This window comes from Mixophyes fleayi, chromosome 4 (genome assembly GCF_038048845.1).
Source record: "Mixophyes fleayi isolate aMixFle1 chromosome 4, aMixFle1.hap1, whole genome shotgun sequence".
Taxonomy (NCBI): domain Eukaryota; kingdom Metazoa; phylum Chordata; class Amphibia; order Anura; family Limnodynastidae; genus Mixophyes; species Mixophyes fleayi.
The window spans coordinates 214,255,855-214,274,855 of record NC_134405.1 but is presented as its reverse complement, the minus strand read 5'-3'; the positions used below and the strand labels follow the sequence as shown (position 1 = coordinate 214,274,855).

Below are 19,001 nucleotides of genomic sequence, written 5' to 3'. Positions count from 1 at the left end.
CTGGACTCCCTCCTACCTGCTAGTATTATTTAATCCTTATATTGCACTATACTTGCTATATAGGAGGTGGTATGCTGTGTCTTACAAGAGATATAGTGTTGTACTTACAATGTTGAATATATTGTTCTCTACTGACAAAAAATGTATACATATATAATTTGGGTTATTTTTTTATTTTTTATTTTTTTATATTTTAGATACTACTGGTGACTTTGTCAGGGATTAGTAGTATTCTTAGGGGTCAATCTATACCTGTGTGATTGTATACTATACTTTCTGTTCCTATTCAGTAATCCTGTCTAATAGAGGAAAATCTACCAAAGCTAAGTTTTATAATTGTTCAAAATGTAAAATAAAATTACCTATGGGACAACAGGACCCGGGGGCCCTCTGCGTGGGCTGTGACGCGGGTTCCCAGGCCGCGCAATCTTAGGTTTTGGCTCCTATAGCCATAGAGGAACTGAAGTGGGCAATGTCTTTACAACAGTCTAGACTCTCTGGTTTTGAGTCGCCCAAAAGGATCGGCAGTGTTGTCCCAACAAGAGGAGAATGCAGGTGTAGGTCCAAGTGGCCTTCCATCCTCATTGGCTCCTTTAGGCCTTTCCCAGGGGGAATCGGCCTGGTCCAGTGCTTTTGGTTAGAGGTATAGATAAATTAAACCGTGTTTTTAGACTACCCAGGACCATCGGGGTCTAGAAACAAAAGACACAAAGTAAGTCATCCTCTCTTCTCGGTCTCTGACTCTGAGGCGTCATCAGAGGAGGACGGTTTACTTCTGCATGAGTTGGATTTCCAGACACAGGTCTTAGACCTGGATGACGCTAACAGAAACCAAGCTGTTGAGGATCTGGTTCTGGCAGTTCGGTGGGCCTTAGATCATGTAGACATTGGCGAGCCTAGACCAGTTAACCACGGGTTATTCAAAAAGGTTAAAAAAACAAAAAACAAAACGTGATTTATTTCCCCCCTTCCTCGGAATTAAGGGAGATTGCTGAATCAGCCTCGTCTCAGCCCGATCGCAAAATGGTGGTTCCACGTAGGTTTCTGTCCCTGTACCCGTTGCAACCAGATGACCTAGCATGCTGGGAATAGGTTCGGAGGCACGACTGGTGCGCCAGACTACACTGCCAGTTCTGGGCACCGCCAGTCTTTAGGATGTCGCTGATCGTAAAGTGGAAGGATTTTTAAAATCCATTTATGGTATAGAGGGAGCCTCCTTGAGACCCATGCTGTCTTTTTTTGCATGGGTTGATAGGGCGATGGAAACGTGGGCTCACTGTCTGGCAGAGGGATTGTAGGATACGGACCTTTCTCCCCTGACCTTACACCTGAAGGAAGCTGCAGAATATCTGTATGAGACAGCGCAGAACGCAGCATCATTGTCATCTTCTATGTCAGCTACCACGGTAGCGGCTAGAAAAACTCTCTGGCTTTGGTCCTGGGAAGCTGACGCTGAATCCAAAAGGGCCTTGGAGGCCCTTTCTTATTCGGGTTTGGTGCTTTTTGGACCAGAGTAAGATAAAGTTATCTCCCAGGTGACGGGTGAAGAGTACTTTCCTTCCCGTGAATGTGATAAAGCCTCGTACTCCGAGGTTTAGCTCCTTTCACCAGCCTTTTCGAGAAGGGCCCACCTTTAGAGGTCAGACAAGCAGAGGTAGGCCTTCTGGGTTAGAGGCCTCTCCCATAGAGGAAGGTCCTCAGCTGGTAGCAGGCGCCAGGCCAGACTTCTGGGGATACCGTCAGTCTGACTCTTGCCCCCCTCTCCTCGCGGCCGCGGCAGTTGGGGGGGTGTCTGCGACTGTTCACTGAACAGTGTATAAAATCCTCTCCAGATCCCTGCATTCAGGGGATCGTAGCAAGGGGATATATCATAGATCTTTTAGGTCAGGCCCCTAATCGATTTGCAACTTCCTTGCCCATCGACCACAACAGAAGGCAAGCGATGTTGCACTCTGTTGATTTTCTGCTTTCAGCAGGAGTAATCTGCCCGGTCCAAGAGAATCGGATGCCAGGCATTCTATTCAAATCTCTTTTTGGTCTCCAAACTGGACGGTTCCTTCTGTCCCATTTTGGACTTAAAGTCTCTAAATCTACTCCTAAGAATAGACAGGTTTTGAATGGAGTCTCTTCGTTGAGTGGTAAATGGGTTGGAGGGGGAAGAATTCTTAGCCTCCATAGATATTCGGGACGCATATCTTCATGTACGTATATAGAAAGGGCACCAGCCATTGCTCCGCTTCACGGTAGGAGTGGCCCATTACCAATTCAGGGAGCTTCCTTTTGGCCTGGCCACAGCGCCCAGAGTATTTACTAAAATCATGGCAGTAATGGCTGCCCGCCTCTGGTCTATGGGGGTGAGCTTAGTGCCCTATCTCAACGACTAGCTGATCAAAGCCCCCTCAAGATCATCATCTTCGTCAGAATTTACGCCTCACTTTTTTTGAAACCCTGCAGCTTCACGGTTGGTTGATAAACATCCAGAAGTTGCAGTTAATACCAGTCCAGAGGATGATTTTCTTAGGTCTTATAATGGACACCAGAAGACAGAAAATTTTCCTTCCACAGGACATGGTTTGCTCACTACAAGACCTAGTGACCAAGGTCCTAGGCAGTCACAAACCTTCCATGCTTCTTTGCATGAGGTTACTGGGCAAGATGGTCTCGACCTTCGACATGATCCCCTATGGAAGATTTCACTCAAGATGCTTCCAGGGGGGTCTCTTAAAGAAGTGGTCAGATTCATCTCTCCACTTGGAGCACTAGAGGATACTGTTGTCCTCAGAGGCTCATCTATCGCTCAGATGGTGGAAGAGTCAAAAACCCACTAAACATGGGCAGGTCCTTTGCCCCGTACTCCTGGATCATCTTAACGGATGCCAGTCTAAAGGGCTGGGGTGCAGTGACACTACATTTGCATCTTCAGGGTTTTTGGTCAGAACAAGAAAGTTCCCTTCCAATAAATATCCTGGAGTTGAAGGCCATGTTAATGGCTCTCAAAGGGGCTCAGTCCCTAATTCAGGGATTCTCAGTATGTTTTACAATCATACAATGCCACGGGGGGACAAGGAGTCCAAGGGTAATGGGCATATCAGCCCAGATATTTGCCTGGGCAGAGCAGTTCGTTCCATCTGTCAGCCGTATTCATTCCAGAAATTCTAAATTGGGAAGCCGACTTCCTAAACCGTCACATAGCAATGCCAGGTGAATAGTCGCTCCATCCAGAAGTGTTTCAGATATTAGTCCGAAAGTGGGGCCTTTCGGATCTGGATCTTATGATGTCCAGACACAATCTGCAGGTTCCCAGATTCTGTGCAAGAGCAAGACCCGCTGGCGGTGGACATGATGACAATGCACTGGAATTTTTGGCTGGGGTATCTTTCCCTCCCATTCCAATGCTTTCCCGAGTACTCCAGCGGGTAAAGCAGGGAGGACTTCCAGTTATACTGGTAGCTCCCCATTGGCCCGCAGGGTATGGTATGCAGACATCCTTTTTAATGGCAGTAGGTCAAGGTCTTCGTCTGCCTCTTCACAACGACCTCCTTCTACAGGGTCCTTTTCAGCATCAGGACCTGTCTCGGCTGGCTTTGACAGCATGCCTGTTGAAGCCAGCCTCTGGCGGTCCAAAGGGTTTTCCTCCAGGGTGGTGAATACCCTGTCACGGGCTAGGAAACCAGTGTCAGCCCGCATTTAACATAGAATCTGGTGCATATACATTAAATGGTGTGAAGTTCAGGCACACAATACAAGTAAATTTCATTTGCCCTGGCTGCTAGTTTTTCTTCAAAATGGTTTTGATGTAGGGCTCCACCTGGGATCCTTTAAAGGTCCAGGTCTCGACTTTTTCCATCTTCTTCCAGAAGCGTCTGTCGGACCTTCCGGAAGTCCGTACTTTTCCTGCACATTCAACCTCCCTCTGTTCCTCCCATGGCACCCTGGGATTTGAATTTGGTACTTTTTTATACTACAAGAACCTCCTTTTGAACCCTTACAGTTACCGGACCTTAGGTTTCTGACATGGAAGGTGGTGTTCCTGCTGGCCATATCGTCGGCTAGATGAGTCTCAGAGCTTGTGGCTTTTTCCTGCAGGGAGCCTTTCCTGGTCTTCCATGATCACTGGGCGGTGCTTTGGACTGTCCCATCCTTTCTACCAAAAGTAGTTTCTGGATTTCACATTAATCAGGTAATAGTGGTGCCAGTGTTCCAAGATGCTTCCGCAGGTTCCACCTTAGAATATTTAGACACGATCAGGGCATTACGTATTTATTTCCAAAGAACTTCGGACATCCGGCTTACGGACTCCTTTTGTCGTAGTCGATTCCTGGAAAAGAGGCTGGCCAGCTTCCAAGCAGATAATTGCTAGAAGGCTTACGTTTACAATAAAACAGGCGTATCTTAGGGCTGACCGGACTGTGCCTAGCCACGTTACGGCACACTCCACCAGGTCTGTGGGGGCTTCCTGGGCTTCGCGGAATGGGGCCTCAGTTCAGAGAGTTTGCGTCCTCGGATGCTAGCTTCGGCCGTAGCGTGCTACGAGCTGGGCATCCAGGATGGTCCCTCCCTTAGGGGGGCTGCTTTGGTACGTCCCCATGGTAGCAGTGTTCCCCAGATAGGAAGAAAGAGAAGGCTTTTTATACTTGCGATAAATTCCTTTCTCTGGTTCCATCTGGGGGACACTGGGTTCCCTCCCTTCTGTTCTTCTGCTCTTCTGCTGTTTGCTGCTTGGTTGTTCGACTCCCTTTCCTTGAGGGCTTTAGAATTACACTGACTAGCTATAGGGGTTTGCAGAGGGGAGGAGTCTGTCAGCAGCCACAGTTTAACTAGTTGAGTGCCAACTCCACACTCCCCAGCTACAACCCCATGGTAGCATTGTCCCCCAGATGGAATTATTATTTTTTTTTTTGCAAACCATGAAGCACTTCATCCTTTTCTACAACAGATATCTAGATAGATATTTTTTAGGCTGGCAGTTATCCATGAGTATGCAATTTATCAAATGCGCTAAAAGAGTCTCTGCTTCATGAATATTGGTCATGACGTGTCTGCAGTCTCATGTAGGTATTGTTTCAATCCCAAAATAGCTGCTTCATCTATGCGTAAGCAGCAGGTTCTCCTTATTTGTCCTGCAGTGGAACAACACATACACCGCACATCACACTTATGTGATTATAAATCCAGATTTGTTAACGTGTCAACAACACAGGAATCTCATTATCAATACAGTGATGAGTTTCCACATCTTGATGATGATCCACTAATCCTGATATGAAGAGGAGATCAACATTTCCTGTAGGAGCAAACAATACTATGATGTAGAACCTAGAATTTAGTTATCAAGCAAGTTCCTTGGGAAATTCTGTTAGAAAAGCGCTGGATTAGGTTTCTTGATTATTTTCAGAATCTCTGGTAATAACGGGAGATAGAAAATATTTATCTGTCAAACAAATAATGTAGGCCAGCTTCAGTTTTTATAAATGTATTTCAATTACAAAATACTTTTTATTTTTTCTTCCAGATGTGTTCTTGGGGTTTTTGAAAACTTACATACAGATGTTTGCTTATAAGAGTGTAACTACAGATGAGTGGAAGAAGTTCTTGTATTCATATTTCAAAGATAAGGTCGGAAAATATATGTAATTCTTTGTCTTGAGATTTTTTTTTTAGCATTTGAATATTAAAAGTTGTAGGTCGTGATCTAGCACTTAAAGATAAATAAAATGTTTTGTTTCACATTGTAGCCACTGTACTATGTTTTAGTCTTATCTTTTGTATTTATGCTTGTTGTGTAGGTGGCAATTCTTGACCAAGTTGATTGGAACGGATGGATGCATAGTCCTGGTATGCCACCAGTGCAGCCAAAGTAAGTTGTGTGGGTTTTGTTCTCTTCTGTGTACATGTAAACAGACATGGTAAAATACACTCTGCTGCCATCTAGTGGATGTCTATATCTATGACCAATATTAAAGGAATACATCAGCCTGGAAAGAGTTCCCGTTGGGTAGAAAGAGGGCTGCTCTGCTTGCCCTGTTCATCTTCCTCCTAATTTGTGGAAGATGCGTTGCAGCTAGGCATCAAGCCTGTAAATAAGCAGTGAGACTATGTGATTTAGTAAAAGTGAGAACATGACAATGCACTATATAGAAATCTACACTGATGGAGGGAAAGCCACTTTAGAAAGGGATCACTGAGCCCCAATCACAGAAGACTGGGAAAGAGGGCATGCTAAACATTAAAAATATTTTGCTAAATAATGCACTTGGAAACTCATTGTAGGTTTTCATGTGTGCAGAAGAAACTATATAATGAGCTCTGTTTAGACCGAATGTTCAAACTACATGTAACAGTACAGCACCATACTGGGAGAGGACACTATTCTGCACGCAGAATTTGTCTAAAAACTAACTAAAAATATCCAATGTGTCTTGCATGTGGTGATATTCAGACAACATTAGCAAGGTATTAAAAGCAAAAAGCATCACCCTAATATAGAGGACTGCACACATGGTTTTAAAGAGTATTCTGACATTAAGCAGCATTCCCCCATATCTGCTATAGGGCGTATCTTCTCAAAGTTGACCAGCTCCACTCCCCCTGCTGGTGGTTTGGATACACTGTTGTACTGAAATAATATTTCCTCTATTTCTGTAATTTTTATTGTAGGCAGGTACTTTATTATAGATTGCTTATGGATTTTTCCTTGAAATTTCTTTTCTTTTTTTAAATACACAAACTGTCATTGTGTGTTTCTCTAACATCCCTTGGGGGACAACGGGACCTTGGGGTGTAGAGTAGGACAGGCGAAACGCTGGCACTTTAACTTTCAGTTAAAAAAAAAAAAAACCTGGCTCCACCCCCTTTATACCCCACCTCCTGCTGGAGGCCAGTCTAGTTCAAGTGCCCGGCGTTTTTAAATTTTTTTTTTTTTTTTTTTGTTTTGTTTTTTTATAGTTTTATTATTTTACTGTGTAGCAAAGACTGTGGTCGGCTGTCAGTCAGCTTCCCCGCTGCAGTTAATTTGTTTCTGCTCTGCTGCGGCCGGCGGAGAGAGTGCAAGGCAGCGATGGGGGAGGTCTGTGGAGCGTACAGCACGGACGGCTGTGCGCTGTCTGCGGGTGGAGGGGGGAGCGGAGGTGCCGTGTAGGTCCTCCTTGTCTGCCTGCTCCCTCTGCCGAATATTAACCCTCCATGGAGCCAGACACAGTCGTTGGTGGCTGGGGTCCGTCCTCCATGTACAGAGAGCATGCTGTCTGCACACACTGCGTCTGGAGGGTTGGCAGCAGGTAAGTGAAACACTCTCTCAGTGTGTTCCCTGAGCTGGCTGTTTTTTACTAAAAGCAGTCTTTTTAATTGGGTAGAGATAAGGTTCTATTTTTAGATCAGGAAACCGGGTCAGGCAAATGGGCACTGTCTCAGTGAGCCCTGCTAGGCTGTGGATTGGTTGAGGTGTTTGTCAGTCTCAGACGATAGCCAGTCCAGAGCTGGGGGAGGGGGGAGGGGGGGAGTGTTTTCCTCTTCTGCACTTCCCCCATGGTAGTCTCTCACTCCTCGTGTGTAGACACCTGAATAGGCAGCCATTTCAAAAGCTCCTGCTTCTCCCCTTTTCTATCCTGTATACTGTAAGGTAAAGGGTTGGGGGTGGTGTCTAGCCTTTGTATTTTTTACACAGCTTTTGGCTGTATTGCAGGCTCACTTTGTCTTGTAGTTTGTGTGCTGCTTGTTATCTGTATTGTGTGTATTTCACTGTACTGTTTTGTCCCATCTTTGAACATGTCTGAGGGAAAAATCTACACGTGGCAGGGCTGGTGCTACTATGTTAAGTTTCACCTGTGCTGTATGTCATGTTAAGTTACCGTCTGGGCAGTCAGGAACACAGGCCCTGTGTGTGTCCTGTAGGCCCACGGAGACTACTCCGGATGAAACAGTTGCTGTCTGTTCAAACACGGAGGAGCCTGCTTGGGCTCGGTCTCTATTTAATACGGTGGAACTGCTTGCTCAGAAGGTACAGTTTCAGGCTGCTCAATCTTCTGATTCTGCTTCCTTAGTTCAGGCTTTGCCTGTTGCTGCTCCAGTGCAGTCTGGAGAACCAGCCTGGGTGCAGGGTCTTGCATCCTCAGTACAGGGTCTGGTAGCGATCTCTTCCTCCTTGGAGAGGATGATGCAGTCGGTCACTCCGCCTTCCTCACGTAAGCGGAGGCAGGTGGCGGCATCTCTTCTGGGACATGAATCTGATGCTGATTTTGGTTCCCAGGAAAAGGGGGGGGTTACCGCTGGTCTCTGACATAGATGCTATGCTGCTTCTCTGGTGGAGGAGGTTCCACCAGATCATCAGAGTGTGGAGGAGTCAATTCAGGCTGTGCGTCAGGTACTTGATATTCCTGAGGAACAAGTCCCTGAGGCTTCTGGATCCTCTCTTTTTGAAAGATGCAAAAAGAGGGAAATTGTTTTTACGGCCTCTCCCCATTTGGAGGAGTTGCTGTTGAAATCTTGGACTTCCCCAGACAGGAAGTTTCAGGTGACTAAGCAACTGCAGTCGTTTTATCCATTTCCCCCTGAAGTTCTCTCTAAGTGGGAGATGCTTCCTCACGTGGATGCAGCTGTGGCGAGGTTGGCAAAGGTAACTACTATTCCTCTGCCTAACCAGGGCACTCTTAAAGATGGTACAAACCGGAAGGTTGAGACCATTCTTAAGTCCATTTTTGTGTAAGCGGGGGCTTTTTTTGAGGCCTGCTTTGGCATCAGCATGGGTTAACAATGTTGTTGATCGCTGGTCGGAACAATTGTCAGAAGGTTTAATGGCAGGCAGGCCATCCTCTGAACTGCTTCCTTTAGTGAAGCAGATTCAGAGGGCAACGGATTATTTAGGAGAAGCTGCTATGGAAGCGGGGATGATTGGAGCGCGCATTTCTGTTTTGGCAGCTGCAGCGCGTCGGACTCTTTGGCTAAAGTCCTGGGAGTCTGATGTAGAGCCCAAAAAGGCTCTCGAGTCCATTCCTTTTTCTGGAGGTGTTCTGTTTGGACCTCAGCTTGATTCCTTTATTAGTCAAGCAACAGGAGGTAAGAGCACTTTGCTCCCGGTCAGTGTTCCCAAGCGGAGGATGTCCAGATTTCGGGCCTTTCGTTCCGCAGGTAGGTCTCGAGGACAATATTCCTCAGGACAATCCTCTAGAGGTCAGCCATCCACCCCTAGAGGTGGATTGCAGCGGGGACGTCAAGCCTGGTCTGCGCGACGTCCAGCTGCAAAGCCGGCAGACCAACAGTCTGCATGATGGGGTTTTTGCTCCTCCACTGTCGTCAGTGGTGGGAGCCCGTCTTCTGTGGTTCAGGGATCGGTGGTGTCAGTCCACTACCGATGTCTGGATTCGGGGAGTGGTGAACCAGGGTTACAAGATCGATCTGCTCGGTCTTCCTCCCAGACTGTTCTTCACCACAGGGCTTCCGTCATGTCCGAGAAAGCGATTGACTTTAACAGAGGCGATTCAATCCCTTCTGTTTCCGGAGTGATTATTCCGGTTCCTCATTCTCAAAAAGGTTTGGGGTTTTATTCCAATCTTTTTCTTGTGACAAAACCAGATGGCTCGTTCAGACCGATTCTCAATCTAAAGGCTTTGAACACTCTGTTCAGAGTGCTCAGCTTCAAGATGGAATATTTACGCTTGGTCATTCTCGGCATGGAACAGGGAGAATTTATGGTGGCTCTAGACATCAAGGATGCATATCTCAATGTGCCTATTTGGAGGGGTCATCAGTCCCTGCTGAGGTTTGCGGTTCGGTCAGAGCACTTCCAATTTCAGGCTCTCCCGTTCGGTCTCGCCACAGCTCCAGAAATCTTTACCAAGATCATGCCAGTTATGGCTGCTTTGTTAAGGGCCAAGGGGATTACAATCATCCCTTACCTGGACGATCTGCTTCTAAAGGCAGATTCTTCTCAGAAGCTTCTGTTGCATATTCGGGTAGTAATCCAGACCCTGGAGTCGCACGGTTGGATTATCAATTTCAGAAAATCCAAGTTGATCCCATCCCAGCGGATGGTGTTTCTGGGTCTCCTATTCGATACCCGTCTGAGACGGGTATTCTTTCCTCAGGACAAGATTCTAGCTTTACAGAGGATGGTGAAATCCCTGTTGGTGGCAAGGAGACCTTCCATTCATTTGGAAAAGGGGTGGAGGCGGAACAATCAGTAGGAACACTATAAAGGACGTTGATGTGATACTTGAAATTATACCTTGAAAAAGACTTCATGAAGAAGTTGAAACGCGTTGGTTTTATACGTTTTAATGCTTGGGAGCCAATCGGAGGAGGAAGTGAAAGCAAGGAGGAGGCGGTCCGTGAGAGGGACTTAACTACCTGTAGATTCACTGCTTGATTACACCTCGTTTCTGGTACGGTTACCCAAACACTGTGGATATGTTTTCAAAATAAAAGTTAAAGCACTAGATTGCTTTCCTTTTTCTTTTATGCAATTTTATGTACGGTTCGGGAGTACGAAATGCTAAACAGTTCATTGGATTATTTGGATGAATTGTGGTTACACATGACAGGCTGAAGTGATTCGATGCTGAGGAGATACATCGGGGCATTCACTATTGAGCAGTTATTCCACATACATCTTGTAAGCGGAAACCCTTTGGGGGAGGTGACAACGGCGTTGTCAACATGGTGCTGGAAGGTGTTCCCTTACTAAAAAGTCACGAACTTTCCCATACGAAACCCTTAATGTATTTCTGAGACTGTATCACACTATGTCAGCATTATGTTTTATATTTAGATATGCACCCCAATAGAACTACATGTCAGCGGTGGTGAAAATATCATCAGGTGCAAAGAAAGGGCTTTATTGTATGTGATTTCATCTTGTCTTCCATTCATTTTGCAATGATGCTTCTGGGCAAGATGGTATCGTCATTCGAAGCGATACAGTTTGCTCAGTTCCATGCACGACAGTTTCAGTTGGAACTTCTGTCGCAATGGAACAAATCTCATCGCGATCTGGCGAGTCAGGTTTTTCGCCTGTCTCCACAGACGCGTCAGTCGCTGATCTGGTGGCTACACAGGCAGCATCTCACCAGGGGCCGATTGTTCTCAATTTGGAATTGGATTCTGATAACAGACGCCAGCCTTTGGGGTTGGGGGGCTGTATGTCTTCAGGCTCAGTTTCAGGGGCTTTGGACTCGCAAAGAGTCCAAGTGTCACAAACTCAGAGTATTTGCTTACTGGTTTTGACACTACTCACCAAAGAGGCACGGAGTCTAACGTGTCCCAGGTCTTCGCCAGGAACCCCCGCAAGGAAGTATGGTCTTAGCTGCGGGAGACACGCAGGACGCAGTCCTCAGAGAGAGCAACCAGTGAGCGATAGATGGAAGCGGTGTCAGACAGGCCGGGTCAGAACCGAGAAATCAGGAGATGCCACAGGGAGAATCCAAATCCGTAGTCAGGGGCTAGCCGGGGCAGGTATCAGGAGTGCAGGAGAGAATGGTCAATCAAAGCAGAGGTCAATTCACAGGGAGCACAGAATAGGGGGAGTCAGAAACAAGCCGGGTAATACACAGGAGTCACTGCACAGGAATGCTGGAGCTAGGGTGAGACCTAATACTCTGGCACTCATTAGGTGCCAGAGTCTGAGCTTTAAAGGAGGGAAAGGGGGCAGGACTACCTACGGCGGTGGTGACGCTGAACACCACCGCCGGATACTGTGGATCGCGTCCCGTTGCAAAGCAACGGAACACGCGGCTGCCGGGATCCGGAAGTGACGACCGGTTGCCTAGCAACCGGCTGTCTATGGGAAAAGATAAGGGTCCGTCCCTGTGCGGAGGACGCGACACAGGGACGGCGCGTGACACCAAGCTTCCATTAAACGTCTTGGAACTGCGCGCAGTGTTTCACACTCTAAGAAGTGCGCAACACTTGCTGCAGGGAAAGCCAGTAAAGATCCAATCGGACAATGTCACAGCAGTGGCATATCTCAACCATCAAGGCGGCATCAGGAGTCCCTTGGCCAGGAGGGAGACTCACAGGATATTTCTGGGGGCTGAAGCTCACGTTTCGGCACTCGTTGCCGTCTTCATTCCCGGAATAGAAAATTGGGAAGCAGACTTCCTAAGCAGGCAGACTCTGCATCCAGGGGAATGGTCTCTCAATCCGGTGGTGTTTCAACAGTTTGTGGTGAAATGGGGTCAACCAGATGTCGACATGATGGCATCTTGGTTGAATCACAAGGTTCCCCGCTACTGTTCCCGTGCAAGAGATCCGGGGGCAGTCGCAGTAGACGCTATGTCCGTCCCTTGGAAGTACCGCTTAGTGTACCTTTTTCCTCCGATAGCTATGCTTCCATGAGTACTGAAAAAGGTGAAGAGAGAGGGTGTTCCAGTGCTTCTAGTAGCGCCGGATTGGCCTCGCAGGGCTTGGTACACCGACGTACTCTTCATGGCAGGAGGTCGGTCGTGGCGGTTGCCAATACGCCCAGATCTACTAACCCAGGGTCCCTTTTGTCGTCAAGGTTTGCATCGTCTGGCTTTTACGGCGTGGCTGTTGAAGCCAGGATCTTAAGAGCTAAGGGTTTTTCGAGTCTGGTGGTTCAGACCATGCTCTGTGCTCGAAAGCCGGCTTCAGCCAAAATATATCATCGAGTCTGGAGGACATATATTGGTTGGAGCGAAAAGAAGGGATATCCTAAATCTATCCTAAATTCTTGCAGGATGGCTTGGATGCAGGTTTGCGTCTCAGTTCTTGTAAGGGTCAGGTGTCGGCTCTTTCAATTTTCTTTCAAAGAAAACTTGCTGTTATACCTGATGTGCAAACTTTCATTCAGGGTGTTCTCCATGTTCAACCTCCTTATATTCCTCCACTCCCGCCATAGGATTTGAATTTGGTGTTGAGGGCTTTACAGCATCCGCTGTTTCAGCCTTTAAATACAGTAGATTTCAAATTTCTTACTTTGAAAACGGTTTTTCTTTTAGCCATTTCTACGGCACGCAGAGTTTCAGAGCTTGAGGCTTTGTCTTGCAAGTCTCCTCTGCTGGTTTTTCATGAGGATAGGGCAGTTCTTCGAACTAAGCCTTCCTTCCTTCCTAAAGTTGTATCTAAGTTTCATTTGAATCAGGATATTGTCATTCCGACTCGAACTGATTCCTCGTCTTCCAATAACGATGACTCCATTCGTTATCTTGATCGTGCCTTGCGAATTTACGTTAAAAAATCTCAGAAGTTTGGTAAAACTGAGGATCTTTTTATTCTTTACGATGCTCACAAGAGGCTGGCCAGCTTCTAAGGTGACCATTGCTAGGTGGATTACGGCTGTTATCCGCCAGGCTTACAACGGGGCTGGGGAGTCTGTCCCTGATTAATCTACGGGCGCATTCTACAAGATCTGTAAGTGCTTCCTGGGCGGCACGTCATGGTGCCTCCAGTGACCAATTGTGTAAAGCGGCCACGTGGTCTTCTGTACACACTTTCACAAAGTTTTACAGATTTAATGTGTTTGCCTCTAGGGATGCAAGTTTTGGGAGAAAGGTGCTTCGGGCCGTTTCTTCTGAGTGTTCCCTCCCGTGAGACAGCTTTGGGATGTCCTCAAAGTCCCGGTGTTCCCCAAGGGAAGTTAGAGAAAATGTGATTTTTATACTTACGCAAAATCTGTTTCTCTTAATCCGTTGGGGGACACAACGTACCCACCTTAAACGCTCTGGTTTTTCCTTCTGTTTGACATGTTTGATTGTTAAGAGAATGTTGTGTGTTAAGTTTATTCTCTTTTCTTTGGTTTCTCTCTATCTCCCTTTCTGCGGGCTTGGTTAAACATAGACTGGCCTCTAGCAGGAGGTGGGGTATAGAGGGGGTGGAGCCAGAGCTTTTGTTTTAACTGAAAGTTAAAGTGCCAGTGTTTCGCCTGTCCTACTCTATACCCCAGGGTCCCGGTGTCCCCCAACAGATTAAGAGAAACGGATTTTACGTAAGTATAAAAATACCATTTTTTTTAACATGCTTGTAGAAACCTGCAGAACAGTTTTAGTCAAATATCTATTATATAGAGCATTTAATAATGCTATGAAGTACCCTTCTTTAAATACCCTTATCAATTTTGTATTGATATTTAGCTATCCAGGGAACATATACTAGAATTGCGACAGATGGGCCCCTTTTAATTTTCACTATCACTAGCAATCAAAAGTGTAACTTTGTGCTACTAGATTGGATTGTGAATATGCATTTTCGTTTTTTATCCGTTAGCGTATTTGTTAATTTTTTTTTCTTCCCCCTCACATGATGATGATGATGTTGCACTGCAATTAATGAAGCAAAATTAACTAATACTTTCTTCAATCTCTCCCTTGAGTCAGTAATGAGGTACAGTGCAGTGTTTAATATCGGAATGTGAAGTATGTCACAGTAATTTTCGTTCTCTTGTGAGTAGCAAGTATTTTAAACTTCAACTGACCTTATTAAAACTGTTTTTTACTATGTCGCCACTGTTTAAACTAGTTTTGTATAAAATAGCCTATTTATATATGTTGTAGGTATGACATGACTCTGGCCAATGCCTGCATTGCACTCAGTAATAGATGGCTTCAGGTAAGTAATATTGGCATGTAGTTGTCTTTTATAAGGATTTTGAAATGAAACTAATGCATAATCACTCACAGTATGCTATTATATTTGTTTTTCTAGGCCAAGGAAAGTGACTTGAGCTCCTTCACTGCAGCTGATGTAAAAGAATTATCATCCCATCAGAAAATTGAGTTCCTCACACTTTTGCTTCTCAAGGTAAAATGCTCCCGGTTTGCTACAAGTTAGGATTAGCGGTTACAATAAACGGTTATGTTTTATTATGAAAATGTGTTGTATGGTTTTGATTTTCTATTAATAAGCATCCAGAATTTAACTGAAGATCAAACGTGTCTTCCAGTCTTTCCATAAAAGGTGTTCCCTCCTTGTTCTGTGGAGTCTAGTATACATGCTGAATAAAAAGGAAGGGTACGCCCACTGACATTGTGCACAAATGTATGTTAAAGTTTAACTTTCCATTAGCCTAAAATTGTAGGGACTTTTTCATGAGAAAATGCTGTTTTTGTACTTCAATACCTTTTTACAGACTGTGTGTGACAGGATGGAGAATTTTCTCTTTTTGCAATAGGACCGAATTAATGCTTTTTTTTTTTTTTTTTTTTTTAATAAATCTACCCGGTGCTAGGCTACATGTAGCATTACAGAAACAGCTAGGGTGCCAGTAAAGAGCAGATAACATAGACTATAGTGCTACAAATGAACGGTAGACATCTGCTTTTTACTAACGTGTAAAATGCTGCTTTCAAAATGCAGGTGTGACACCAATAGTGAAGTCCATTGACATGTATGTTATACATTTAAAATAAATTTATTTATACAAATGTTCATAAAAGAGGTCCCCAAAAAAAGAACACCTGAGAAGCTATTTGTATGACAAGGCGTACTCTAACCATCAAGGTAAAGCTAAATATGGATGCTATCCAAATACTCTACAATAATGAGATGGAAGTGGGGGTGCCCAGACATTCCATCCCCAGCAGGCTGTACTGGTGTATCCACCATTGGCTTAGCATTGGTTAGTAATGGGCACTAAAGTAATTATCCTAGCTATCCATCTGAGTTAAGACCTACAGCTTTTAAACGGGAAGCTAGGAAGATTTCCTTACGTCCCGCAGTTGGTCCGCATTCTTTAAACGTAGCCCTTTAGAGAAAGAAACAGGAAGTAATTAGCTAGGGCAGTTCCAGAAGAGGCTCCTATACAGGAACCAGAGGTGTGTTTTGGAGGAAAAACTAATATAGATATATAGAGAGATAGAGATTATATATTTACCTTTTGGCATTGGTGTATTAAATGTTTGCTCAGAACATGGGTATTATGGATTTATTTGTGTTTTAGGATCCATTACCTGTGTCTCATGTTACCCGTATGCAAGAGGCGTACAACTTCAATGAAGTAAAGAACTCTGAAATTCTATTCAGGTATGTAAGACAAGGACAGTTAACAAGATAATTGTGTTGAAGTACAAGTCCACATTCAGTATAAACATTATACTGCAGATACAGTCTCCAAAATGGCTTTCTATAGAAAATGAATGCAAAATGTGTATTACATCATTAGTGAACTAGGAATTGGCAATATCCCTTAGGTACTTTAAAGCCTAATATTCATGAGGCTGCGTTCCCATGAATGCTGCTTTTAGACCTCCACAAGTTAACCCCCCCCCCTCCCCAAAAAATTAAAATTACTTCCTCTTCTAATTTCTTTTTGTCCCTATGAAATATCACGACAGTCTGAAAAGATTGCTTCATATTTTTGAGGCTTTCATCTGATTCAGTTTTTCACGTACCAATGCTAGTCGGTGGAGAGAGATTAAGTAACTGGTGGTAGTAGCTGCTTAAAGATAGAAATACTAATGTCTGTATGCCTGTAAGCCTACATACATGACCTATTTTACATATAGATTTTGTAAAACTTCATCCAATTAGAACCGTGGTTTGTCATCTGCAGGTGATTAGAAAGTATTTTGTTAAATCAATAGAAAAGTGTACTATATTTTGGAATTCATTTAGCGTCAGTAGCATCATCTCCCAGTTATACCACTCTCAGATTACCACTCCGGCAATATCCTGGGTATATGAACCCGGGATATTGCTGGGGGGCAGAGCCTCCGTCCCTGACAAATACCCGGGTAGACCGTGTTTACACTGAACACTGTTCTGCCTAGGTCACAAGAGGAGCTCTGATTGTTTTGTTTTTTTTGTTTTTTAGTTTCTCCCTGTCAATACTTTTCAGTGGGTCTCGCCATTCAGACTGGAGGTGACCTGGGTCGGACTCGGGAAAAATCTCACCAAAAGACCCCTGTCTAATTTTTGGGTCAGTCGACCTGGGAATTAGACCTGAACCCTTTCACACTGAAGCCTTGACCCGGGGTTTGGAGGCAGTGTGAAAGGGGTATAATAAAGGGGAATCATAAAATTCATTGTTCTGAACTTCAAACAATTTTTATTAAATATTACTGTAGTTTTCGGCTCCTTCTAATCACTTATCTCCTATGTTGGTCTTCTGTATTAGCTCCCCTAGCCTGTGGAATATGACTTTAGATTATTTACATAATTGGGTTGTGTAAAGTTACCTTAATGTATTATAATTTGCAGGTGGCTGCGTCTCTGTATTCGTGCTAAATGGGAAAAAGTGATCCCATTGGCTTTAAAAATGGCAACAGAGCAGGGACGGATGAAATTTACTCGCCCTTTGTATCGGTAAGACTTATTGGATGTTCATTAACTTGATACAATTTACGATGTTTCTGCATGAAGATCTTATTTCATAGCCAAAATACTACTCGGAGCCATTACGTTTCACTGCTTGATTTTGTCAAACTGTTCTGCATTAAAAACCATTAGACTTATGCATTATTTTACAATGTTTTTACATCTAAGGGTTGGATGAATATGGAAAAAAAAATGCAATGTTCTATTTCTAACCCTTTTATGTTCTTGCAGTGAAGATTTTGTTCATTTATATTTCGCTGGAAAGTGCTACAAAATACCCGATTGCTTACGTTACTGGCAACCACCCACTGCTGCTACATTACAGTGTTTTGCTAGTAAAGTAATTCTATTCACCACTCATCCCCAATTTAGTCATATGACTCACAGATTTTACTATTGTAGCTGGAAAAGACGAAAGTATTCTCCTTATTGCTTGTAGATATATGGCTATGTAGAGCTATCAGTTGAATTGTGAGGTCTATTAAACATTTTTATATTTCAATGAAAAAAGTAATTACTGAACTGTTGGCTGAATTGTTGCTTTTTTTTTTTTTTTATAGTAAACAAAAATGACATTGCAGCATGTGTTTTGTATCTGAGCACGGCACTACTTATCAATGTATGTGTTTTACTTTGTAGGGACCTGTATAACTTTGACAAAGCTCGGGATCAAGCAGTTAGTACTTTTCTAAAGAACAGATCCTTCATGCACCCAGTGACAGAAATGCTGGTGGCGAAAGACCTACATGTTGATGCCTAATGATGAATACATTTATATAATACATCCAATATAGTTTAGGGATGTAAACGGAGGTTAAACCTTCCATGAACACCTTGCCTTCATCTAAAGTTTTAACTGTGTAAAACCCAAGATTTGTTTGCTTAAACAAAACAACTTTAGGATATGCTTTCCATGCTGAACGCCACAATAAAAAGGCAAAGCTGAAACCTTTTGAAGACCATGTGTCTATTTTGTACTTTTTGCCAATTTGTACTTTTTAAAAAAAAAAAAAAAAATCTGGATTTAATATGTGCTTGTATGGCATACATGTCTTACCATAGTATTTACTTTTGAAGTGACTGGATGTGTACTTCAGGCTATTTGACCTGTGCTTAGCATTACTATTTAGAATAACTAAATCCAAGAAAGATTATTGATATGGTGTAGAGAAGGGTGGGTATGATATGGAGACTGAGCTGATATCTGTTGACAGGTACAAACACACTAACCCTAGTGCATACAGCCTAGGCTGGTACTAGCAAAATCAGGGGAGGGGGACAAAAATCATGAAGTCCCTCCAACTTTACTAAAACCAGCACTAGGCTGTGGCTGGTGGGTCTATAGCAGGGGAACCTACAGCTTGGGGTCCACCTGCCATAATGACAACCAGCTCCATATGGGATTCCCTAGTGAGATAAGATGTTAGTGTATCCAAATTTATAGTTATTATGTCAGTTATTTACCATGCATTGTGGATAAATATTTGCTCAGTTAATGTGAACATATACCCTTGATATAAAATAAGCAAGCTATATTTACTAGAAATCACACACCCAAAAAAAAGGGGGTGCCCCAACACAGTGTAGTAATTATAATATGAAAGTATAAAGGTAGGGGTGACTGGTACCAAAGAGTAGATAAAATCAGGCTCAACTTATGTTGAAGTTGAATAATTGGTAATAATTGGAAATGATGAATTCATTTCAATTATTAAATAATGATTGCAGTGATTTACGTG

The 19,001-nt window shown here is 44.0% G+C and overlaps 1 protein-coding gene across 1 annotated transcript in view; it reads left to right on the top strand.

Moving 5' to 3' along the window:
- Positions 1-18,214, top strand: part of LTA4H (leukotriene A4 hydrolase) — a 39,351-nt gene extending 21,137 nt beyond the window's left edge. Inside the window, exons 13-19 of the mRNA XM_075209323.1 lie at positions 5,513-5,616; positions 5,787-5,857; positions 14,502-14,556; positions 14,653-14,748; positions 15,887-15,969; positions 17,146-17,250; positions 17,902-18,214. Coding sequence (XP_075065424.1) covers positions 5,513-5,616; positions 5,787-5,857; positions 14,502-14,556; positions 14,653-14,748; positions 15,887-15,969; positions 17,146-17,250; positions 17,902-18,022 — 635 coding nt within the window. The 3' untranslated portion in view covers positions 18,023-18,214. The remainder of the gene's footprint in view (positions 1-5,512; positions 5,617-5,786; positions 5,858-14,501; positions 14,557-14,652; positions 14,749-15,886; positions 15,970-17,145; positions 17,251-17,901) is intronic.
- The last annotated feature ends 787 nt before the right edge of the window (positions 18,215-19,001 follow it).